The 26222-nt window shown below is 44.2% G+C and overlaps 1 protein-coding gene across 1 annotated transcript; it reads left to right on the forward strand.

Annotated features, from left to right (window-relative positions):
* Positions 1-274: 274 nt before the first annotated feature.
* Positions 275-15273, forward strand: LOC309565034 (uncharacterized protein). The gene is made up of 4 exons (XM_082269770.1): positions 275-1055; positions 13071-13209; positions 14112-14312; positions 14449-15273. Exons 1-4 carry the CDS (start codon positions 438-440, stop codon positions 15000-15002), a joined length of 1512 nt encoding a protein of 503 aa, XP_082125896.1. The 5' UTR covers positions 275-437; the 3' UTR covers positions 15003-15273.
* The last annotated feature ends 10949 nt before the right edge of the window (positions 15274-26222 follow it).

The following is a 26222-nucleotide window of genomic DNA, read 5'->3' on the forward strand; positions in this document are numbered from 1 at the left end:
AAAAGTCTCCCACAGGCTGAGTGTGAGGTGAATGTGGCCTCAGGGGATGCTTTTTGCTCTGTGGTGATGGAGAGAGGGAAGAGTGGGGGGCGTGGCCTGAAAACTACAAAGTAGTAATAGAACTTCATAGCGCCTCATAGAATTGTCCACAAGAAGAATGGGGGGAAGGGGCACGTGTTCTCGCGGGAATTAGCTGCAGGGAATTATTCGCTACAAGTTACAGATATGAGGGGAGAAGTCAGCTCAGGTACTGGTAGGAATTCCCCGCCCACTGCACACGTCACTGACTTTAAAAAGTCCCAGGCGCCTGGAGTGTGGACAAAGGGAGCGGAGTAGTCCGGGTGGTGTGACCCCCCCCATGGGTGGAGGGAGACCTGTGTTGCCCAGTTACAGTCCCAATCTGGTTGCCAGGATTGAGCAATCCGCTGCCATTGTCCATGTTCTGGCATCCGGAATGTGATTGTCCGGACTGTGACATGGAGGATCCGATTACCCCGAGCTGTGATTGGCTGTCCGGTCAGTACAGTGCGCAGAGTGCTGAGGAGGATGAGTGGCCAGGCTGTATCTCCCTCACTGAGGAGCTGAGGAGGACATCGTACATGATGGGTCCTCATCATCCCGGCCAGCACGGCGCGGAGCGGGCATGGCTCTCCCGCTGGCTGGAGCTCAGCACACAGAGACTCCGGGAGCTCCATGTTATGAGGCAGGAGGCGGAGGACAGAGTCCGGGGGGTTCTGGAGGACGAGCATTGGACCACATGGAGGAGGAATACAGAGGACAGCATGGGCCGGACCAGGAGCAGACCCAGGAGGAACCAGAACCCCGAACTGGGCCATATAGAGGAAGAAGAGATAGGGGGCGCCATAGGGAGATGCCCCCACCACATCCCATGTGGGACCGGTGACCCCCAACACATCCAGGGCCCCGCGCTGACCCAGGAGCTTCTACATAGGATGAGCCTGCGGGAGCATACCGGGGCCACGGGACCCCCAGACAACTGGAACCACCCTATGGGCCCCGGACACGACAACCAAGACATGGGGGACGGAGCGCAGGTGAGACCAACCACTATGGGGATCAGAGGGGCTCATTCGTTGTCACCAATCGTGTCGGTTTACGCCGTAGATGTGCGCTGGTAAAGTACGGCGTGTGGTCGTTTTTTTTCAGCGCTTCGCAGCCAACCACATCACACTGCATGGCAACCAATAGAAATGAAAGATGTGACAATTCAGGAAGGTTCACCCAAAAAATAATAGGAACTGATGTGATGCGAGAAACGCACAGGATTCGCTGCATTTCCCCGCATTGCATAGCAATCACGCGATGTCCATGCCATCTGCTGCGGGTGTCAGTGTTAGATTATTGACACCCCAAAACAGATCGCAAAACGCAGTGTGATTGCTAGAATCGTATTGCATGAATGTGAACACCCATGCAATGCTATTCAGGTGCAGGATGTGATTTGAGCCATACAAAATGTATGACTCAAATCGCACTGCGCAGACATGGCATGTGATGTGCATCGGAATGCAGTGCGATTCTTGTGCCAATCACATGCAGTGTTCCGCACGCACTAGTGCACATGTGTCAAACACAAGGCCCGCGGGCCGAATGCGGCCCTCCAGTCCACTTTATGTGGCCCTTGCACCTCTCCAGCCCTCCTGATTCTCCTCCAGACTCGGTACTTTCTGCTTTCCAGAAATGCCTCCAGCTTCTTCCCGGCAGCAGCACAAGTTAAGGGGGGTTCACTGTGATGTAATGGAAGGTAGGGGACTCAACTTCTGATGGTGAAGAGGCTCTTGATATCTTATGTAAGGTATGCTGTGGACATCTAGTCTTACAAATACAACCGGCACTTTTATGGGCAATTATAATGCTGATGTGGCCCGTGATTAAATTGAGTTTGACACCCCTGCACTAGTGTAAACCCAGGCTGAGAGTTAGGCTGGCCATGCATGATACAATTTTCTTGAAATTTACCTTCAACTATGTAGTAGAAAGGCCTGCCTAATTGGATACAAGTGAAAGTGTTGTTTAACTTTGACTTCATATTATGTGGTTGGTGGTAAATCGAACAGAAAATTGTACAACAAAAATTGAACATGTATGGCCAGCCTAAGTGTAATATGTAGTGTGCAGAGCATGCCACTGTCCTTACAATACAAAGGGGATGATTTACTAAAGGCAAACAGACTGAGCACTTTACACCTGCAGTTGTTCCAGAGCTTAGTAAATGAGGGGAAGCTTTGCTGACTTCCATAATCCAATCATGTGCAAGCAAAAATGCAATTTTTTTTTTCCTTGCATGTGATTGGGTATTTTTGAGTGAAGCTTCCCCTTATTTACTAAGCTCTGTAACAACTGCACTCACAAAGTGAACAGTCTATTTGCCTTTAGTAAATGAACCCCATAGTGTAGAAGTAGTGTATGCTGCTGTGAACAAGCCCTAAAAGTATGACTAAGTGTCGATTCACATTTGTGCGATGACAGAGATTGCATGTAATTCGGAGCGCACTGCTCCTAAAATGACATGCGATCTCTGTGCGCTGCAAATCGCACTAAAAAGATGCAATCGCACTAAAAGACGCACAGGACCCTTTTTTTGGTCCGCAGCAGAATCGGATCACATGGTGATTCACACTAGTGCGATCCGATTCTGTGCGAACTTTCAGATTGCACTGCGATATGCAATCTGATCTAATTGACACTCCAGCGTACGCATATGGCAGTGTGAACTGCCAGGGGTGCCAATGCGATGCGGGAACACGCTGTATATTCGCAGCGTTCCCGCATCGCACAAATGTTTACCAAGACTAAAGCCCAAACTTTTTTTTTTGTTTTCATTTGGGAAAAAATAAAAAGTTAAAGTGCGAAGATCGGTTTACAGCGCTTCAGCACCCCCTTCACATCGCACACGTGGTATTGCACATCGCTGGTTTGGAGAAGCCTATAAAATGTAACTAAAGCCCAAACTTTTTTGTTTTGGATGAGGTAGAGAAGGGTTAAATGGCTGACGCGTTTGTTTTTGCTGTCTTTAGAAATTTCCCTTTATATCGGAGGAAATCCCCCAAAGTAAGGGGAATTTTCCTGGTAAAGAGGAGCTTCTGCCAGGTTCCAAAAAATTACAAGTTTGCAGCTGCAATTTCCGTAGCTGCTGACTTTTAATAAACAGACACTTAGCAGTCCAGGGATCCAGTGCTGTCCTCGCCTGGGGCAGTTCTTTGCCAGTTTTTGGGTCCCCGGTGCCAGCATGTTAACTGCGGGAAGCCAGCTGTGAATCCTTGCTCCCGCAGCCTCCTGGTACCTGTGACCTGTTCCAGAAAGTTGGAAGCAGGGAGAGGGGCCAAACTTTTGCTTCCGAGCTGAAGTAGGAGAGGGTACGTGTTAAAACTAGGTACCCACTCCCTCCCCCCAAACAAAAACAAATATTCCAAATATGGTAGCGGAGAGGAGGGGGAGAAAATTCCCCTTGTGGGTTTTTATTTTTGCCATCTGTGTCCCGTTTGAGAGATACAGTCCTGTAAGCACAATAGAAAGTGAGAGGAAATCTCTCTAAAGGGAGGTAAATCCCCTCTTCGATGGTTGTCACTGGAACAAGTGTCCCCATTGGAAGATTTCCTCTCTATTCCTGTTTTGATGGCAAAATTTGGCATTTTTCCCCTCACTTTAGTCCCTGTAAAAGTGGCTGTTGGGACAAATAAACAAAGTGAATCTTTCTAGTAGGGACACACTGGGGTTGATTTACTAAAACTGGAGCGTGCTAAAGCCTGTTGCAGCCATGCATGGTGGTCAATCAGCTTTTAACTTCAGCTTGTTCAATCAAGCTTTGACAATAAAGCTGGATACTCACTATACAATTGTCTTTCCTTTACCAAAACCATATAATATGAGGTCACTCCTAAGCACTTTCAATTTGTATGCAGTCATGCAGGCCCTTGCACTACATAGTTGAAGGTAAATCTAAAGGAAATCTAACAACAAAAGTTGTATAGTGTGTATCCAGCCTAATGCCTTGTACACCCGATCAGATAATCGGGTGACTTATGCCCCGTACACACGTGCAGATTATCTGAAGACTTTTGTCTGCAGACTTACCAAAACCATATGAGGTCAAACCTAAACACTTTCAATTTGAATGCAATCCGGCAGGCCCTTGCACTACATAGAAAAGGTAAGTCTGCAGACAAAAGTCTTCAGATAATCTGCACGTGTGTACGGGGCATTAGGCTCGGTTCACACTAAGGCGACACGACTCCTTACTACTTCGGGGGCGACTTGTGCATTACCATGCACCACGACTTCGGAGCGACTTGCAGGGACTTCACATAATGGAAGTCTATGCAAGTCGCCTCCAGGTCGCCCCGAAGTAGTACAGGACCCTTTTTCTAAGTCGGAGCGACTTGTGTCGCTCCTATTAGAATGGGTCCTGTAGCGGTCAATGGACCGTGAGGGAGTGCGACTTGTCAGGCTGACAAGTCACCTGACAAGTCGCGCTAGTGTGGACCGGCTCTTATCATTCGCATTGTGTTGAATGATACTAATATTGAATTCAACAATGCGTACTAAACGTATGATTTATTTTTTTCGTACGATTCGGGAAAAGCTTCCTGGTTGCTTAGCTACGTATCAGATAGTGCAAAACAAAAACAATGGCAGCCAGGCTTTATCCGGGTTATTTTCGTGTTTTTGATCATGCGTGGTCTTTGTTTATTGATTTTTAGCGGAAGCATTCTGTACTGATTAAACGATTGTCATTCGCTAGGCTATCATATGACAAAAGGTTTCATGTTCTTCCCTTCGGATTTTGTTGGACGAAATGTTGTGATCGGCTGTCAAAAGCTGTGTACTAACGATCAGATTATCGTGCGATCAATTCGAAAGCAATCTTTTTCGTACGATTATCTGATCGTGTGTATAAGGCTCAGTCCATACTAGTGCTGCCCACAATTGCCCCCCTGGCCCAGTCCTCCCCTGTTTTTGACCATACGGTTTCTGCACCCACGATTGTGCTGCAGGCTGAGATGTGTGGAAGTGCTATTGAGAATGAGCAGCAGCCCCACGCGTCTCGAAAGAGCTGCACATGCAGAAATTGATGCATTTCCTGCAACTGGAATGCACGGCCCGCATTATTGTGAACCAAACCTAAAACCCGGAAGCTGATTGGTTTGTATGCACAGCTGCACCAGATTTTGCATTCTCCAGTTTTTAGTAAATCAACCCCAGACAGCAATAGAACCTGAGAGAGGATGCACCACATATGCAATTTTTAGCTGTGTAATGCACAACAACACATGGTAGGCAAGTGCGTTGGGGTGGCATTCAGAATGAATGGCACCACAGTGAACCAATAGGCAAAGTGTTGTGGGTAACGGGCAAGGCAACACAATTATTACTGTGAGTCTGACCATTGTGCGATATGAGCTTACACTCTATTCTATGTAGAACACACAGTAGCAGTTGCACACAGGAAATGTCTTGATCCCTGAATGTAGTTCTAGGAAGGTCACAATAAGATAGTAGATATCCAGCTGTACCTCTGTTTAAATCTAAGGTGTGTGTTTGTGTAAGGTGTGTTTAGTGTATCTGTGTGCCTGATTGTAGGGCAAAGTCTTCTGCCACACTACACTGAGGAAATAGGTTGTCAGCAATATTTAGGTGCTGTTAAACATATAAATGACAACATACAGAATATCTAGTAATGGCAGGGTTATACAAGGATACTCTCAGGGACAACCATATACCTCTTATCTTGATTTTGCTGGATGATACTACAATGTATTCTGTTACTAGGTGGAAGTTTTATGTTTAGGTGGATGAGATCCATTGTCACAGCAAAAAGAGGAAATATAAATGAAAGAGGAATTCAAGTAATTTGTCAGTGTGCCATATCAGATGTGTGCTTCAGGTCTGCAATCAAAACTTCACTGTCCTTTCTATAAAAATTAGAAAACCTTCAGTGCCTTCTACAGTATTTGTCTCTTGGGCTGTCCTTCAGCAATACATGACAAGCGGAATCCTATTATTGTCTAAGGGGCCCATTCACATCCATGAGACAAGCTCGTGTGCAACTTAGAAGAAGACGCAGTCGCTTCTTGTGGTGCAACATAGTGTACTTTTGGCCCCATAAACTTTAATAGGAGTGCATGAAAAACACATAATAAACGCCTAGAAAATGGCCAAATCTGAACCTAGATTGTGTCTAATAGGTCACAGCGTTTTACTCGTGTAAGATTTTCAGGCTAGCTTCACACTTGAGCTGGAGCTTCTTCAAGCGTTTTCTTTTTTTTTTAAATGCACGTTCGTCCGCGTGTTTTTCGTGCTTCAGCATTTTTGTTTTAGATAATTGAAAATACACGTTACACTTGCTTTCAGGTGTTCCCATTAAAGTCTATAGGGACCAAAAATGCATGACTCTACCCCAAAGAAACTCATAGGGCTCTTTCACACGGGCGATCCGATCAGATCCGCCTGTCAGTTTTTTAGGCGGATCTGATCGGATCCTCCATGCAGCTCTATGGGGCAGCGGATGTCAGCGGAGACACCTCTGCTGACATCCGCTACCATCCGTATCCGATCCTGTCCGTGAAATCTGGACGGATGGAAACCCTATTTTTCCATCCGTTCGGGGATCGGATGAGAGCGGACAGGCGGTCCGCTCTCATCCGATCCCCCATAGAGAGCAGCGGGAGCTGTGACACCTCCCTCTCCGCACTGCAAGCGGAGACAGAGCTGTCATCCGCCGGCTCATCGGGGATCGGCGGATCGATCCCCGCTGAGCAGCACAGATCCGCCTACGGAGGCGGACCGTGTGAAAGAGCCCATATACTTTTTGGAACCATTAATTACAATCAGTGTCTTTATGTTAAAGTTCAAACGCTTCTGGAAACACGCTTCAAATTGCTCAGGTGTGAACTGGACTTCAAAGTTAGCAATGGCAATACGAAGTATTAATATTAACATGATAAAAATCATGGCTGCTTTTAAAAAAAAAATCCTTTCAATTTAGATTTTTTTTTTTTTTAAATAGATTTATAGGATGTATGTAAGACAATTATATTTGTATAACTATTCCATATTTTCTAAAGGGGCGATATTTTACACTTCTACATCGAGCCATTCACACCAGAATGTGAATAATTTGGTGACTGGCAAAGCTTGAGTTTTTCTTTGTTAAAATCATGAGCTGCTTTTCCAAAGCTACTGATTTTAGCAGAAGAAAAAAAAAGTATTTGTTAGACTCTATTTTTGCAGGGAGAGCGCCATCAAGTGGATAGTTTGGCTAACTAACTTTCTCTTTCTTTCATTGACTGACCCAGCTCCTGATCTTCTTAACCATTGGGTTATACAGGAGTAGGACACTAGGCAGAAAAAAAGTCTGACTATGACTATGGGCAGACTCCCTCTCTTAGATTTGGCAATTTTTTTTTTTTAGATATAATTTTTTTTTCTTGTGAGATCTACAATCAGTCTAGATCCAGTGGTCACCCCAGTCTGGCCAGACCTCAGCTCTGCACTAGGTCGGCAACCTCGTAGTCCACCAGACGAGGGCTGGCTTGCGAGTTAAACACCTTGTGATGTCGCATACGATCCGGTCTCAGTCTGAGTCGCAGCGTTCCTCCTGGCTGACAGCTCCCCCATTTCGATGGAGAGGAGCAGTGCCCGCCTGGTTCCTGGTATGGTAAGTAACTGCCCCTCCCTCTCCCTCTCCCCCTGGAGGGTTTTGGGGTGGATGTGGGCCCCTCCATGGGACGGTCGGACCCCTGGGTTCCCCTCCTTCCCGTTAGGCACCCCCTCATCATTCTGGTGGTCCCTGTGTGGGCCATCTCAACCCCCATCGCCCCCCCCCCTTTCACTGACGTTGGGGCTGTGGGGTGGCCTGGTTCACCGTCTACGGTGGGGGCAGGGTGCTTTGCTGGCAATGGGGGGGAGGGGGACTGACAGCGATCGGGTGTGGGGGGGGGCTGTACCTGGTGGAGGCTCCTGCCAGGGCCCCCTTTCTGCCTGTGCTGTTTTCTGAGGCCTAGGGAGCCTCATGGTGCCACGCGGGGCCGCTATTTTATTGTGGCCTGTGTGCCTAATGCACAGCGGCCATGTTTGTGTAGTCCGGCGGCCATTTTTCTAATTGAAAATAGCAGCGGCCATGACAGGGGAGCCCTCTGGGTGGCAATTTCGGCGATGGGAGCCCCTCCTCATGCCCTGGTGCTGACTCCAGGATCTTTTCATTTCCTGATTGCTGTTCGTGCAGTGCAGATTCTCCCGGTAGCTGCGATGCCTGGTTTCTGCAGAGTGGTGAGTCTGGGGGGGTCCTCTCCCTCTCTACTAAGGATTGATTGGTGCTCTGTGGCTGGAACCTGGGTGGGCTGCCAGAGCGGTGGGAGTTGTCCCTTAGTAGTGTTTTACACTTTTTTGTGGGGTCCCCCTGGTGACTCATGGAGTCTTTGGAGCACATTTCCCCATCTGATCCCCTCTGAGGCTTCGGGGCCCTCTGGGTCCCATCCATCCATCCATCGATGCACTGACGGCAGTACTGGAGTCCTTCGTGTCCTGAGTGGAGGTGGCTTTTGGGCGATGGGCTGGCAAAAAGTGCCCCCTGCCTCATCTGTCTCATTAGATCCTGAATCTGATTCGGCTGCCACGGACATGGGTCACCCTGCTGGGTCTTCGACCACGCACCCTGAATTCACAGATATTGAGGAAGATTCCTCTACTTCTGCAGCTGCATTCAAAATGGCGCTAGTGGACACACTGATTGTAGCTGTGCGTGAGATCTCAAAGAGGGAGGACACAGCTGAAGCTGCGGCGGAGGCGCAGGTTCCCTTTGGCATTCACAAGCCATCCAGAGCGGAAAAGGTGTTCTTTTTCCGCTCTTATTTTGACAGAATTGTCACTAAATAATGGGGACGACCAAAGCATCCCCTTGGGTTCCCTAAGCGATTTTGCTAGGCGATACCCCTATGAGTGCCTTCTTAAGATGTGGACTGTTCCACTGGTGGTGGACCCTCCAGTTTCCAGAATAAACAAGGTAACCATGATTTCGGTTGAAGAGTCCCTGGCCTTTAACCGCCTTAGCGGTAAACCCGAGCGTGACTCGGGGTAGGAATTTTCTGGTATTAGCGGTATCCCCGAGTCACGCTCGGGGTGAATGGCAGAGCGTGCAGACAGCGCAGCGGAGCTTCTCTTACCTTATCCTGGCGATCCAGCGATGATCTTCCATTGCTGTGACCGCCAGCGAGATCTCCGCCGCTCGTCTGTCGGTAGGAGGACTTCCTAGTTCCGTTCCCTGCAGCAGCAATGCTGCATGGGAGCGGAACTAGGGAGGGAAATTCAAAAAAAAAAAAAAAAAAAAACGTTGCACAAAACACATAACACATTTTATATTATATATATATGCATATATATATATATATATATATATATATATATATATATATATATATATATATATATGTATATGTATATGTGTATATATATATATATATATACATATATACACACACACACACATATATATATATATATATATATATATATATATATATACATACACACACACACATATATATATACATACACACACACACATATATATATATATATACACACATATATATATAATATATAGCGCATGAATTATAATCTAATCAATAATATAATTTTATTATATATATTATATATTAAATAATAAAATAATATTATTGATTCAATTATAATTCACGTGTTTGTGTTTCAAATTTATCACATCTGGGATGTCTACTAGACTCTTGTTTTGGTCAGGTTTAAGTCAGTAATTACTAAGAATTGTAGGCCTATAATACATAACGCCAAATTTCCATGAAAAGAATTGTACCGCTTTTGGAACAGAATTCCTGACAGAATCATACCGCCAGGGAGGTTAAGGACCCGGCTGACAAGAAGGCGGAGGCTATGGGACGCAATATGTATACCCTGGCTGGTTCGGCACTGAGGCCGATATTCACCATTGCCCTAGTGTTGCAGACTCTGACTGAATGGGCTAGGCTTTTGCGCCGTGACCTGGAGGGGGAGTACCTCCTTCCTGCGCTGAGCTGGCTATGCTGAGCCTTTGCTAAGGGGGCTGCAGTTTATCTGTAATGTCTCTTTGGATGCAGCTCCCCTAGTGGCTCGACTATCTGTTTCAACAGTGGTCCTTCGGCGTGTCTTTTGAATTAGTTGCTGGTCTGCGGACCAGATTTCTACAAAGGCCTTGACGGATCTTCCCTTTCAAGGATATCGTTTGGTGCTACCCTGGATGACATCATTAAAGGACTTACAGGGGGGAAGAGTACCTTTCTTCTGAAGGGCAAGGACCCTCGTCGTAGATGTGGGCCCTCCTTTTCGGCTCATAAGACGTTTTTTTGTCCCTCAGGGTCGACTGACAAGGGATCGAAGCCCTTTGGGCCTCCTCTGGAGGATCCAAGCAAACTTAGTCTGGCAAGTCAAGAGTGGGCTTCTCCAGACCTGCATACAAGGCCCCTTCAGCATGAAGGTGCGCCCTCCCCCATATCTGGGGTAGGAGGACGTCTTCGTTGGTTCCCAGACCCGTGGACTCCCCTGGTACAAGTACAGGTTGGTCCTGCGAGGTCATTCGGTCCGGCTACAAGATCGAGTTTCATGCTTACCCTCCCGTAAGGTTCTTCCTTCCAACGTGCGACTGTCCCCTGTCTGCTTACAGGCTCTTTTTGGGGCGGTGCAAGACCTTTTACTTTAAAGGGTGATATCCCCAGTTCCAACTTCAGAAAAGTTTTCAGGGGTTTTACTCAAACCTGTTTACAGTCCCCAGGAAGGAAGGCAAGGTGCGTACAATTCTGGACCTCAAGGCGCTGAACTGCTTTGTGCGGGTGCAGAAGTTCATAATGGAGTCCGTTTGCACGGTGGTGGCTTCCCTGCATCAGCTGGATTTGTCTTGCCTCCATTGACATCAAGGACGCCTACCTTCACATTCCAATATGTGTCGGTCTCCAGCACTTCCTCAGCTTTGCCATGGGAGAAAAGCATTATTAGTTTGTGGCGGTACCCTTTGGTCTCGCTTCTGCTCCTCGGGTCTTCACAAAAGTGTTGGCCCCGGTGCTAGCAATGTTTCGGCAATGGGGGATCGCGGTACTGGGCTACTTGGACGACCTCCTTCTGTGAGCGGAGTTTCCTACTGCTCTGGTGGAAAACCTGGAAATCACCATACCAGCTTGAGGGTGTTTAGCTGGATTCTGAATTTTTAGAAGTCTGCTCTGGTTCCGTCCACAAAGGTGGACTATCTGGGTCGGACTCTGGACTCGGCCTTAGCCAGAATGCTCCTTCCTCTGGACAAACTTCAGAAACTGCAGGCTGTAATTGTAAGACTTGCGTGTGGGTGTTGGGCCTGATGGTGTCTGCCTTCGAGGCGGCTACGTTTGCACAGTTCCATACGAGGTCCCTGCAAGGGAGATTCTGGACAAATGGGACAAGTCTCCGCAGTCACTGGACAATCAGATCCAGCTGATTCCCTGATATTGTGGCTTCGTTCTGTGGCTCTTTGCCTGGGCAAATCCAACCTCCCCTTGTATTAGACAGTGGTCACCACGGATGCCAGCATTATCCGGCTGGGGAGGCATCCTCTGCAAAATTTCTGCTTAGTTGGTCTTGACACTGGAAGAGTCCAGACTACCGATCAGTGCCTTGGTACTCTGAGTGATCAGACTGTGCCTGAAACATTGGACGGATCGTCTTTGGGGATGTCCATTGTCCAGTGCCCATTAAATCGGACAATGCCATGGCCGTGGCTTATGTCAATCACCAGGGGGCACAAGAAGTGTCCTGGTGGCTCTGGAAGTAGCCGGCATTCTAAGGTGGGCAGAGCGGTTCATTCCAGCCCTCTCCGCTGTACACATTCCTGGGGTGGAAAACCTGCAGGAGGATTACCTCAGTCGGCAAGCGGTGGACCAAAGGGAGTGGTCCCTTCATCCGGAGATGTTTCATCAGTTGTGTTTCTGGTGGGGCATCACTGAGGTGGATCTGTTGGCGTCCTGGCTCAACAGAAAGGTGCAGAGGTTTGTGGCTTGGTCACGGGATCCTCTAGTGGATGCCATGGATGCGCTGGTGGCCCCATGGGGTCAGTATTGTCTGATTCGCGCCTTCCCTCCTCTCAAGCTTCTGCCAAGAAGACTTCTGCGCAGGATCGAGGCAGAAGGGATTCACAAAAAATAAAAAAGCTGTATGGCTTTATTCACACAGCTGCAAAGGGCCATACACCATAAAGAAAGTGTTTCTGGTCCCCTGAGTTGTAGGTGTCTGTGTACAGCCATTGCCAGCAGCCTATGCAAAGACTGACAGACAACGTGGCTGTACACAAATAACCGCACATTCCAGTGGTTATATGTGGACAGGGATGGATGAGCAACCTTGGATGTAAACCATTTGTGTCCAAGGCTGCTCAGTTGTCTCTGTATGCATGTAAATGCCCAAATGTGTAAGAATAAAATAAAGTACAATTAAGGGTAAAACTTTTTAGATTTGATAGAGTGATGGGAAAGTAGTCAAGTTTTTATTGCTGTCTGTACCATGTTGGGGGAGAGTCACAATCTGTAACTTTCCTAATGTCACTATTTATTTAATTGAGAGTAGACTCCACATTTTGAGTTGCCATCACAACAGGAAATGAGGAGAATTATTCCAATGGTGACATTTGTTTCAGAGACAACTACATGGGGTTTTCCTTACATTGGAAAGCAATTCTCTCACTTTCCAATGAATCTACAGGACAGGAAGTGAAGGGAAAGCATCCTAATAAATCACAGATGGCAAAAAAAGACAGCAGTTTTAACTTCTCCCACCCTATCCAAAATGTTAAAAAAAGGTTTGGCTTTAGATTTAATTTAATAGTAAAATTTTAACCATATGTTTTATTTTTTTGTGTAATTTATTTATACAGTGCCATATTCTGTAAATAGAATGCTGATGTATTATAATTTAAAACTCCGCTTAGGCAAAGCCTTTTTTATTATTGTATACCATAAGTAGCTTAATATTACTTTGTAGTTTTTAGGTTTGGTGGTCTTTTTAACTGTTTTATTTTTTTTCAGTCAACAGAACCTTACTTACTGCGTAGAATCGGGTCTGGATCCTATACACCTCGTCTCAGACTTGGGAGTTCTGGAGTGACCAGTGATCTTTTGTTTACTAAAAGGTTTAGTGGGAACTGTCTATCAACGCACAGCTCAGGTATAGTAAAAATCTGCATGTGATTAGAGACTGTTGAAAAATGATCCTACATAGTACCTTTTCATATATACATAGTACAGATGAATAATGGATGCTAAAGTCCATTCTAACATGGTGTGCATTTAAAGGCTGATCCAATTTTTATTAAGCTACATCTACCTTGTAATGGAATAATGGGATCACATATGACTGGGAAAATTCTTTATTTTTCTTGTTTTTATAATAAGGTCACATTTGTGACTCGGGGTGTAACATGTTACTGTTGCAGCAGCAGACCACCCCCCGTTCCCTCATTGTGACAGCAAGCGGGGAGATCTTCTCCGACCACGCGCAGTCACAATTTAAAAACAAATAGGGAGATTTACTAAAACTGGTGCACACAGAATCTGGTGCAGCTATGTACAGTCTTCTAACTTTGGCTTGTTTATTTAAGCATTGACCATAAAACCTGGAAGCTAAATGGTTACTATGCACAACTGCAACAGATTCTGTGTGCATGAGCTTTAGTAAATCTCCCCCACAGAGTCCTGTGAATGTGAGAACTACAAGTACTGACTGCCTTTGCGGTTGTTGGTTTTGTAGTTCTCAATGACCTTCCAGGGCACTGTTGAGCGCTCCAGATAGTTCATTAATGCTTCCTGTCTGAGTATAACTGCCTGCCTGTACAAGCAGCCAGCTTACACAGATGACTGCTGATCGCAGGTGCAATGCTTTGCAGGCTTCTAGTAAAAATAATTAGAAATACAAATGTTTTTTTTATCTGCAAAAAGATGGGCATTTATTATTGTTTTACAAGGCCGACCTTATCCTTTAAGCCTAATATTTTATTTATCTTTGTATTACGAGTAACCAAGTATTTTAGTTCACAGAATATAATACAGTATTTATTTTCTCCCCTTCAGGATTCTATGAGAATAGTGATTTGGACTCCATCTCGTCTTCTTGCTCCTCCCTTTGCAGTGATTCCTCCTGTCACACATCCTTCTCTATGATGTCACCGCACCGAAGCTCGGTGATGAGACCAAGATCTATAGACTATACTAATGAACGCAAGAAAGAACTGCAAAATGGAAGGGCACAACCAAGAAGACCCATATCAGCAGGTAACAAAGACTACATAGAACCATATATTTTCTTTCTTCATGTAAAATCAAACACTTGTTTTTAATCATAATAGGATACAATATCATTGCATAAGATCTAGTTGTATCGTAACAGTTTGTTATTTACTTCCTGCAGGGGCCGTGGAAGGATTTTCTCTCTCTTCCATTTCTACATCCCGGTATGACATCACTCAATATAATGACAGGGCTACTTGTGATTATACATATTCTTCAACTCCACCGCTCTGTGCTATTCAACAGCGCCGCAAAGTGCAGCGCTATATTTGCAAGCTGGCACTCAAATATCGCTGTAAGCCAGGAGTGACTAATCCTCTCCCTGACCTGGGACCACCAACTCCTAGAACTCCAGTATCTGCTTCCCTTTATTCTGAACGCTATAACAGCTGCCCCCCTTCACCTCAAATCAACTCCCTCTCGTCCAGCTTAGGAGATGTTCGTAAAACCCCCAAAGGCTCATGGGGACGTTTCTTTAGTCGTGTCATGCTTAAGAAGGACTCAAGGATTGCAGCTTCAGAGCTAAACCTTCAGCACTGTATCAACAACCCACAAAGCAGCCCACAGAGTCCATCCCTAGCAAACGGTCAGCTTGTGAGGGCAAAATCCTTCCGTGATTTGCTATCTGTTAACCCGTTTAAGAAAAGCCAGAGGGGGCTGAACAAAATGTGGTAGTTACATTTCAATAAAACAAAGACTAAAAATCCACTTCACAACATCAGTAAAAATGACAAAGTAGGTTTTCCTACTCTTGGAACCCTGTGTAAATGTATATTATGAAGAGGCTTATATATTCTTATTAAAGGAAATGATTACTGAAAGATATATGTAGGATGCCAGTGCTGACATCCTTTTGAAAAATGTTTATTGCCTGGCTTTAATGATGATCCATTGCCTTTAATGCTTTCCAGGTCACTGACCCGGAACAAATATCAATCGCTCTTGACTACTTCTTACAGATTTGTTCTGCATCTGACTATAAAATAAATAGTGAAAGCAGGCATGGCAGCCAGACAATTTTCTGAATGGATCAATGCTGACTATATATATATATATATATATATATATATATATATATATATATATATATATATATATACATATATTCTCTTTCGTGGCAGTGTATTTTTGGATGCATGGTTTAGAACAAGAAGTGGTGCTGCAAAATCATTTGAGCTCTTAATAAGCCCTCCTTTTGTACAACAAACTAGCCATTACACAAAATGTGTTTCCATCCAACAGCCACAATACTGAAATTCATAAATACAATTAATAGAAATTCTGCGTTTTCTGGATAATTAAATGGGATGATAACTGGTATTGATTATAACTGCTGCAGTTTTTCTTTAGGTTAGCAGAGACATTTTCCCAGTGTCTGACAAGTACTGCCATATTTTCATGTTATGTTGTATTTTTTCAAACTAATTTTTTTATGTTTAATTTCTTCTATGGCAGAACATCTCTGATCTCAGGAATATTCTGCTTCCTTTCATTCAACCTTTTGGCACTTTTTGTTTCTGATTGTTGCACTTCGTGTTCAATTACCTTTATGCAGCATAAAAGTGACAGACACCCGGGCTGTTAAGGCAGAAGCTGCCTTAAAGGGTCAGTTCACCCAAAACTGATATGTCAGTTTTTTATAGAAGTTGGAGTTAAATTTCCTGAAATTGTCTTGTAAAATTCAGGGAGTTTCTTGGTGGCATGCATTCCTGAGTCTGCCACCTGTTATGGCCATAATGAGTGTTTTCATATGCTTTCCATTGGGATTTTATATTTTTATCTATATTATGGAGCGTTTAATGTTTTTATATTATTGAAAATGCAAGAGGAGGTGCTGGAATGTGCAAAGGTAAGCAGATATAACACTACCAGGTGGACACAGCGATTGTGTCAGTAATCAGGGCAGGGAGATTTCCATGTTGGAGTACTCAAGACATATTAGGAAACTAGTGGATGATGCAGCCCACCATGTTCCCCACAGGTTGCCAAAAATATATTTTTGGTTGTTTTACACTTACAGTCATGTAATGGAAAGAGAGACAATAGCCTTATTAAACACTGCCTCATATTAGTCTCATGACTGAGAGGACCATCGGTGGTGACCACAGCAACTATTTCGATTTTTCTCACAATCCCTTGAGTACACACTGGACATGTCAGGCATTTTGCTGCATTTTTCCAATGCAAACAAGAGGAAATAACTTATTTTCTATCGAACCTAATTATACTAATGGTATTGCAAAAAAAAAAGTCCTGCATACTGCATTTTTGGATTGGTGACTTTGAATTTCAGCATCAAAAAGAGAGTCTTAGAAATAGAAAGCTCTTAATAAATGTCAATGCAATGCGAGTTCGGCATGTGTATTTATTGTGAACGTATCCTAGAGGGGGTTATATGATAAAAGGCAGAAGACAATTATTTGTAAGTGGCAACACAGACAGCTTTTTTCACAGGTATAATAAGGCCTCATGCACACAGATATTACGCAGGCATTAAATATGCCTTGCTTACAAAATTGGCAGCATTTTCCCGCATCTGTGGTGCTGCAGGTTTGGGATACAGTCAGCCATAGAAGTTAAAGACTGTATGGCCCTGTTCTTGTGTAAAAATTTACATGAGCATAGGAGCTTACAGCTATTCACTTCTATAGCTGGCTGGAATTTTATGTTAAGCATAGTTTGGGACAGCGATTTGCAAAACATATATCTAAATATACTTCGTGTGATATATTTGTAACACAAAGAACCGACCTTCAGTTCTGGTTCATACTATTACGATGCGGGAAGACTGTGAATATACTGCTTGTTCCCGCATCTGCAGAACAGGCATGTCACACTGCCATATGCTGGGGGTGTCAATTCAAAGTTAATGACACCCCCAGATCGGATTGCATATCGCAGTGCGATCTGACAGTTCGCACATGAATTGGATCGCACTAGTATGAACCACCATGTGATCTGATTCTGTTACGGACCAAAAAAGGGTCCTGTGTGAGTTCACTGCGATTGGGGTGCAAATTCAGCCATACAAACATCACATGTGATTTTAGGAGCAGTGCACTTGAAATCATATGCGATGTCTATGATCGCATTAGTGTGAACTGGCACTCAGAGTTGTGGACTGGGCTATAACGGAGACATTTGGAACAATTCTGCCATTGAAGACCTGTAGTTGAAGGGGCAGGCTTTAGGTCTTATATCTGTACCTTTGCTGCACTGGCAGCCATGGTACACCACCTGATATCAACTTGCATTTTCTAGATGATTGACTTAGTACTGCAGGAAAGATATGGATGAAGCCAAGACTACCTTTAAGGTGCATTTACACCATCCTGGTCAGCTTCAATGTATTAAAAGAACTATAACACGCAGTGCGCCAAGTGTTAACACCAGCTCACTGGTGTAAATGGGCCCCAAAGAAAAAAAAAAAAAAACAGGTCAGTCATGAAAACCTCTATTTCTGTCCTGACAGATTCCCTTTAATGTATAGTGTTTACAAAAATCAAATGGGATACGAAATAAAACAAAGTGTATGACTACACAGTGGCTGTACGATAAATGCAAATTTAAATATTTGGCAAAAAAATAAAAAGCTGATCAAAAGATCTTATAGGTATATTATTCCTAAAATGGACCACAACTTTTATTTTTCTAGTTAATGATTGCTTTTCTCTTTGGATATATATATATATATATATATATTTCATTATATTCTTTCATTGTATTTGCCAAAAAATAAATGTTTTTTTTTTTAAATTTCAAGAGGATTTGTTATTTACAGTGTATCTATACCTCAATTCTATGCCTACATTTGTAATCAAATTATTCTAGGAGAACCTATCAGCAAGATGTATCTACAAGCACCTACCTTCCTATGGTGACAACACTTGCTTAATTCAGCTGCAGGGTTGTCACCTTTGAATGCGTACCCTGACACATTCTGCCATTGTCATCACAGTAAATACTGATGTTTAGTCTCAATGGGATTAAGTACATATCCACAGGACGTTCTTACAAAGAGTGTACAGGTTATAAGAGGGAAAACATAAACAAAGTAAGATATATATATATATATATTGTGACCCTACTTCACTCATAATAATCTTTAAAACTATATATTCTTGTGAATCTAGTTTTTATTATCATAAATTGTGAATTTAGTTCTACATCAATTACAGGCACACAGATGATTCACATCCATAATTGCTGCTTCCAGCTCACCTGTAGAGCCACCTGCTGTTGAATCTGAAGGCCCGTACACACGTACCGATTGTCGGCCGTAAATATTCGGCCAACGTCCGATCGGCCGATTGTCGGCTTGTTAGTATGATGCTTCCGACAACCGACTGCGACTTTACGGCCGAACAAAATCTGATCTGCATGCTATAAAATTTTTGTTGGCCAACACCAGACCGGCCGATTGTTCTTCAGTCAGTACAGATTTCGGCCGACAAAAGCCAGATTAGCAAGACTGGGCATGCTCAGAGAAGAAAAAACACACGGAAAGTTAACCAGCACATGACATCACTTTTGAAGTTGGTTGTTGTTGGCCGACAAAATTGGTGTGCAGTCTTGAGCACTTTTCAACCAACAGGAGAGCACTGGACAAAAGACGGCCGATCGTTCGGCCGACAATCGGTACGTGTGTACGGGGCTTAAGACTGCTTCTTGCCATGTCAGTTACCTAAGCAGGTACTCATGCTAATGCTGCTGCTTAAGCCCCGTACACATGCACAGATTGTTGGCCGTAAATTGTCGGCCAACGTCCGATCGGCCGATTGTAGGCTTGTTAGTATGATGCTTCCGACAACCAACTGCGACTTTTTGGTCGAAAAAAATCTGGTGTGCATGCTATAAAATTTTTGTTAGCCAACAACAGAACGGCCGATTGTTCCTCAGTCAGTACAGATTTCGGCAGACAAAAATCAGATGAGCAAGACTGGGCATGCTCAGAGAAGAAAAAACACACGGAAAGTCAACCATCACATGACATCACTTCTGAAGTTGGTTTTTGTTAGCCAACAAAAGTCCAGTGCAAGTCTAGAGCACATTTTAGACCAGCTTCAGTATGTTAACCACTTAAGCCCCGGAGGATTTTCCTGCTAAACGACCAGGGGGTATTTTGCGATTCGGCACTGCGTGACTTTAACAGACAATTGCGCGGTCGTGCGACGCTGTATCTAAACAAATTTGGCGTCCTTTTTTTCCCACAAACAGAGCTTTCTTTTGGTGGTATTTGATCACCCGTGCGATTTTTACTTTTTGCGCTATAAACAAAAAATAGCGTACATTTTGCAAAAATAACAATATTTTTCACATTTTTTTATATGAAATTCCCCCCAAAAAAAATGTAAAAATCTAAATTTTTTAAAATTTTCGGCCAATTTGTTTTATGCTACCTATGTTTGATAAAAAAAATCGCAAAAAGCGTATTTTGATTGGTTTGCGCAAAAGTTATCGCGTTTACTAACAAAGGGAAAGATTTCTGTCATTTTTGGTGTTTTTTTTTTTAACGTGTAATGGCGGCGAGCTGCGATTTTTTTTTTTTGCGGTACTGCGACATTGGGGCGGACAGATCGGACCCTTGACTGACATTTTTGACACTTTTGGGGTTACCAGTGACATTTCTACAGTAATCAGTGCTACATATATGCACTGTTACTGTAAAAATACACTGGTAGTGAAGGGGTTAATTTTATTTGGGAGGGAGGGGCTGTGTGTGTCCCTAGGGGCGTGCTTTCTACTGTGATTGGCTGTGGCTTGAGCTGTAAGGACACTGATCAACGGATCTACATACTATATCCGAGTGATCAGTGTCTTTACAGCGAGGAGAATGACAGGTGGCTTGTTTACACAAGCTGCCTGACATTCTCCCTCTCCCCCGCCGATCGCCGAGTGACCGGCGGACATCGGGTCCGCTGGTCACACGCGCGGGGGGGTCCGTGACCGCGCGGGAGCGGGAGCGCGCCTCCGGGGGCGCGCGCTCGCTCCCCAGAGCCTCACAGGCGAGCGACGTAGACCTACGTCACTCTGCCTGTGAGGGGCCGACTGCCGCAGTAAATATACTGTGAGCAGTCGGCAAGCGGTTAAGGACTTGGTGGATGAGTAAAAAAGGAAAGCCTTCACGAAGTGAAAAGATATACAGCAGAGAGAAAATGAGCGGAGAAAGACAAAATAATTCTAGTGTCATATCATGTCATCCGGAGGGAATGCATGCTGTCAAGTCATGGATTTATGACCCAGCCTGAACACAACATACAAAATATTATAATACATACAACATACTGTATAATTGTATATGATAAAGTGCTCAAACTAAAAAACATCAGAACATTGTCAAAATACCAAATCAAAACAATCATCCATCATGTTGAATATTGATTACCATCTCAAAATATTAAAGCAAAGATAACGATTCCTACAAATGATTTAATGGAATTATAAGAAAAATCCAGGACCTCCCGATGTAGCTTGCCAAAATTCCTATAGAAGCAGTGTTTTTTAAAGTGTTAATAAACCCAGAACCTGCATTTACTATATCTGGTCTCCCACAATATACAGAACATGGAAATGCAATTCTTTTTAGTAAATATAAACTGCTAAATACCCTTTTTCATCAGCAGTATTTAGCAGTCTTGTGACTTCTGTCAGTATCTCCCTGAGCATCGGTTAAAGTTTGTAGGAGATATTTTCATTCTCCTCTGACTGTTCTATGAGGCTGCATGACCCCTGACCCTCTGTCTGGATAGCGCTGATTGGCCGTGTGCCAATCACATGCACCCTCCCAAAAAACAAAAAAACTCTCTAGCAATGCACACCTGAGCATGTGCAGAGTGCCCCCAAGGCTCTGTACGTACAAGACGGATTGGGGACTTTTGAAGAAGAGGAGAATCAGACAAGACAGGGTCAAAAAGCCTATTTATACAATGCGCAGGATTAACCCCTTAGGTTTCACAGTGAGTATAACAAGCATGCTTTACTGTATATCCAGATTGATTTTACTGTTGTGGGTTTACTAACACTTTAAGCCCACTGTGCATGGACCCTAACTATAGGCTTAACGCAGCAGTCTCCAAACTGGCCCTTTGTTTGCCTTCATCTGGCCCTTGGGGCACTATTCCCTTCACTGACTCCAACAATGAGGCATAATTCCTGTCGCGGACACCAACGATGGGGTATTATTCCTCTCACTGACACCATCGAAAAGGGCACTATTCCTCCCATTGACACCAATGATTGGGCACTATTTCTTCCACTGATACGAATGATAGGCCACTATTCCTTCCACTGACACCAACGACGGGCCACTATTCCTCTCACTGACACCAACGATGGGCCATTGTTTGCTTCTACTGGGCACCAGGTTTTTTTTTACTCCCATTGGCTCTAGTCTGGCCCCTCTAAAGTCTAAAGGACAGTAAACTTTGCCTTTATTTAGAAATGTTGGAGACCCCTGGTAGAACAGATAAAATCCAAGATTCTTGTATTCAAACATTACTTTATGTACATGAATCAGATAAAAGACCCCTTTTTAGACATAGTCCCACACTAAGCTCACTGTTGCAGTCACAGCAATCTGCACAGGGTGCCTAATTATACCTACATCCATCAATTTTTGGAAGACAGGTGTAGAGAAAGGAGCTTGTTTAGAAAGAAGGATACAGGCGGTCCCCGGGTTACAAACGACTCTTACTTACAAACGGAGGGAGACAACAGGAAGTGAGGAGAAATTCACTTCTGTAAGAATTCTCATGGGAAAAATTTGTCTCCACTGAAGCTTTGTCACTAATCCTTGTTTCCACAACAAGCCAAAATTTTCAAAATCCAATTGTCCCAGGGCCAGAAAGTGAGGTGAAATCTTCTGAAGCGGGGTACAGACAGCAAAACAAAATGGTACAGGGGTGGCAACCCTTCCCTATGCTATTCAAAAAATGTAAAAATTATTATTTTGTCTGGAGCTACACTTACATGTTCCGACTTACAAACAAATTCAACATAAGAACAAATCCACAGTCCCTATCTTGTTCGTAACCCGGGGACCGCCTGTAATCTGCAAGATTAAATGTATAAAAAAAAAGCAACAAACAAAAATGAAAATGTCAGTGTATTCCCATCTCTTTTCGTCGTGCTGACGTCACCAACACGAGACGGAGGACGGGTGGTAGAGTCGACCGGCCGGCGGCTCAGTTAAGCGCTTTTATCCCTGCTGTTTGTAAGTGACTTTTCATTTTATGCTGATTAAAATTTATGGTTTTACACTATGGGACACTTTATTTCTTTTATGTGACCATATGACTTGACGCCTTCTGGGGAAATCCTTAGGAAACAGTATCTTCTCTCATTTGGGACCTGTACAATCCATGCTCCTGAGGGGATTAGTATCTGCTGTTTGCATTTCAAAAGTGTACATCTGGTAAGCAGTTGTATATGTCGGTGGTGGTCACGGCTTTGGACTGAAGTTTGGTACTCCTATGGGTTCTACCCTTCTTTGGCTATATCTCTCATAAGTGAATTGGTATCTGCTATTTGGCACTTAATTTTGTACATCTGGTAAGCAGTTTGTATATGTGGGTGGAGGTCACGCTTATGACTGACGTCTGACACACATTTGGTTCTGTATACCTCTCTTTGGCTATGCACATTTGTATGTCTTGTAAGCAGTTTGAAGTGTCGGTGGAGGTTGCTGTCTTTCACTATAGCACTTAATCTCTAATCTGCAGAGTGGATTACACTTATAGGTGGAAGTCACATTACTAGGTGCAATATATGTTGTATGTGCGCCTTCTAACCTAAATACAGTATCAATTCTATTTAAGTCTGTCTGGAAACAATGAAAAATTCTTGAATGACAAGATTATAGTTCTGCTTGGACAGAAATATTTGTCCATTCTTCTAATGCTTAGCATATTTTAGGAGTCTTTTGTATTTGTTCAGATCTTTCACAAAGAAAAAAAATGAATATTCACAAATTGAGTGGAAACATGTTTATAAGTCAAGACCATACTTTTGTAAAATTATAATAATAATAAGAAAAAAATATATATACTGTGTGTGTGTGTGTGTGTGTGTGTATATATATATATATATACACACACACACTTTTTTTTATGCAATCTCTAGACCAAAAAGCAACAAAACTAAAAAAGGCACTTTTCTCTATCGTCCATTGATAGACGCAGCCTCATCTGCATGAGCTGTGTGGGTTATGCTGCCACCTGCAGGAGTAGTCTAGGCAGTACGTTAGTATAAAACTTTTAACATATACAGTGGGTACGGAAAGTATTCAGACCCCCTTAAATTTTTCACTCTTTGTTATATTGCAGCCATTTGCTAAAATCATTTAAGTTCATTCTTCTTCCTCATGAATGTACACATAGCACCCCATACTGACAGAAAAACACAGAATTGTTGACATTGTTGCAGATTTATTAAAAAAGAAAAACTGAAATATCACATGGTCCTAAGTATTCAGACCCTTTGCTCAGTATTTAGTAGAAGCCCCCTTTTGATCTAATACAGCCAGGAGTCTTTTGGGGAAAGATGCAACAAGTCTTTCACACCTGGATTTGGGGATCCTCTGCCATTCCTCCTTGCAGATCCTCTCCAGTTCTGTCAGGTTGGATGGTAAATGTTGGTGGACAGCCATTTTTAGGTCTCTCCAGAGATGCTCAATTGGGTTTAAGTCAGGGCTCTGGCTGGGCCATTCAAGAACAGTCACGGAGTTGTTGTGAAGCCACTCCTTCGTTATTTTAGCTGTGTGCTTAGGGTCATTGTCTTGTTGGAAGGTAAACCTTCGGCCCAGTCTGAGGTCCAGAGCACTCTGGAGAAGGTTTTTGTCCAGGATATCCCTGTACTTGGCCGCATTCAACTTTCCCTCGATTGCAACCAGTCGTCCTGTCCCTGCAGCTGAAAAACACCCCCACAGCATGATGTGCCACCACCATGCTTCACTGTTGGGACTGTATTGGACAGGTGATGAGCAGTGCCTGGTTTTCTCCACACATACCGCTTAGAATTAAGGCCAAAAAGTTATATTTTGGTCTCATCAGACCAGAGAATCTTATTTCTCACCATCTTGGAGTCCTTCAGGTGTTTTTTAGCAAACTCCATGCGGGCTTTCATGTGTCTTACACTGAGGAGAGGCTTCCGTCGGGCCACTCTGCCATAAAGCCCCGACTGGTGGAGGGCTGCAGTGATGGTTGACTTTCTACAACTTTCTCCCATCTCCTGACTGCATCTCTGGAGCTCAGCCACAGTGATCTTTGGGTTCTTCTTTACCTCTCTCACCAAGGCTCTTCTCCCCCGATAGCTCAGTTTGGCCGGACGGCCAGCTCTAGGAAGGGTTCTGGTCGTCCCAAACGTCTTCTATTTGAGGATTATGGAGGCCACTGTGCTCTTAGGAACCTTAAGTGCAGCAGAAATCTTTTTGTAACCTTGGCCAGATCTGTGCCTTGCCACAATTCTGTCTCTGAGCTCTTAAGGCAGTTCCTTTGACCTCATGATTCTCATTTGCTCTGACATGCATTGTGATCTGGAAGGTCTTATATAGACAGGTGTGTGGCTTTCCTAATCAAGTCCAATCAGTATAATCAAACACAGCTGGACTAAAATGAAGGTGTAGAACCATCTCAAGGATGATCAGAAGAAATGGAAAGCACCTGAGTTAAATATGAGTGTCACAGCAAAGGGTCCGAATACTTAGGACCATGTGATATTTCAGTTTTTCTTTTTTAATAAATCTGCAACAATGTCAACAATTCTGTGTTTTTCTGTCAGTATGGGGTGCTATGTGTACATTCATGAGGAAGAAGAATGAACTTAAATGATTTTAGCAAATGGCTGCAATATAACAAAGAGTGAAACATTTAAGGGGGTCTGAATACTTTCCGTACCCACTGTACATGCCCACGGGGCTGTCCCTCCAGGCATAACCCCCACTGCCACAGCCCAGCACATCAGTTTGTTTCTGCCTAGAGAAGGAGTTGGACCTAGGTTTCCTACTGGGACTCTGGTCTCATTTTTTTTATTCTTTATAGAATATTTTCTTTTTTTTTCTCTTTACTCACTTGCTATCTATTTTTCAGGGAAGAATTTCCTGGTGATCAACAAGCAACGATGCCGACTGGGGCTTCGCACTAGATAATCTAGATCCTTATGGTCCTCCCAGTCTGGTCTACGAGGGTGAGCAGGGTATAGTCCCGACCTAGGCCTAGCCACGATGGTGCCCCTTTTCCGGATGGGGACGAGCCTGCGAGCAGATGCCTCGCTGGAACGCGATGACCTGGAACACCCTGAGTCGCAGCGTACTCAGCTGGCAGCACCCCCACTTTGGATGGGAGGCAGTCTTCCTGGAGCAGAGCCCATCCGGTCCATGGTATTGTGAGTAAATGTGCCCCCCTTGCCCCTGCTGGCCTTGGGGGATGTGGGCCCTCTCCTGGGGATAATGGGATTTTTGCCTCCTTAAAGATCCCCCTGGCCTGCCCGGGGCCCAGGCTGTATGTCCTACCCTCCCCCCTTCCCTGCCCCTGTGGTGGCTGTGTGTCTAGAGCGCCTGGCGCCCTGGGGGGGGGGGTGACAGGGTCCTTGGGCTTGCTCGTTCCTGTTGTGGTTCCTGAGGCTTCCATGTGTTGGTCCCTGGCCGCATGGCTCGCCATGGTTGCCATATTAAGTGTGGGCAATATGAATTTTTCCCCATAGACTTGTATGGAGCAACCATTTTCCCTGAAGCTTCCTATTGATATGTTTGGGCATCCATCTTTGTGTAGCCCTTGTGCTATGCTGAGCAGAGTGACCTTACTCAGGCTACATTACTTCCTGTGCTTTTGTTACCTGCTGCTGGCCGAGGTCATTTCCTGTCTTTCTCTCCATGCTGCTGGAAGAATCAGGAGGACAGTT

The sequence above is a fragment of the Pelophylax lessonae genome, assembly GCF_965119305.1.
Source record: "Pelophylax lessonae genome assembly, chromosome: 10".
In the NCBI taxonomy this organism is placed as follows: Eukaryota; Metazoa; Chordata; class Amphibia; order Anura; family Ranidae; genus Pelophylax; species Pelophylax lessonae.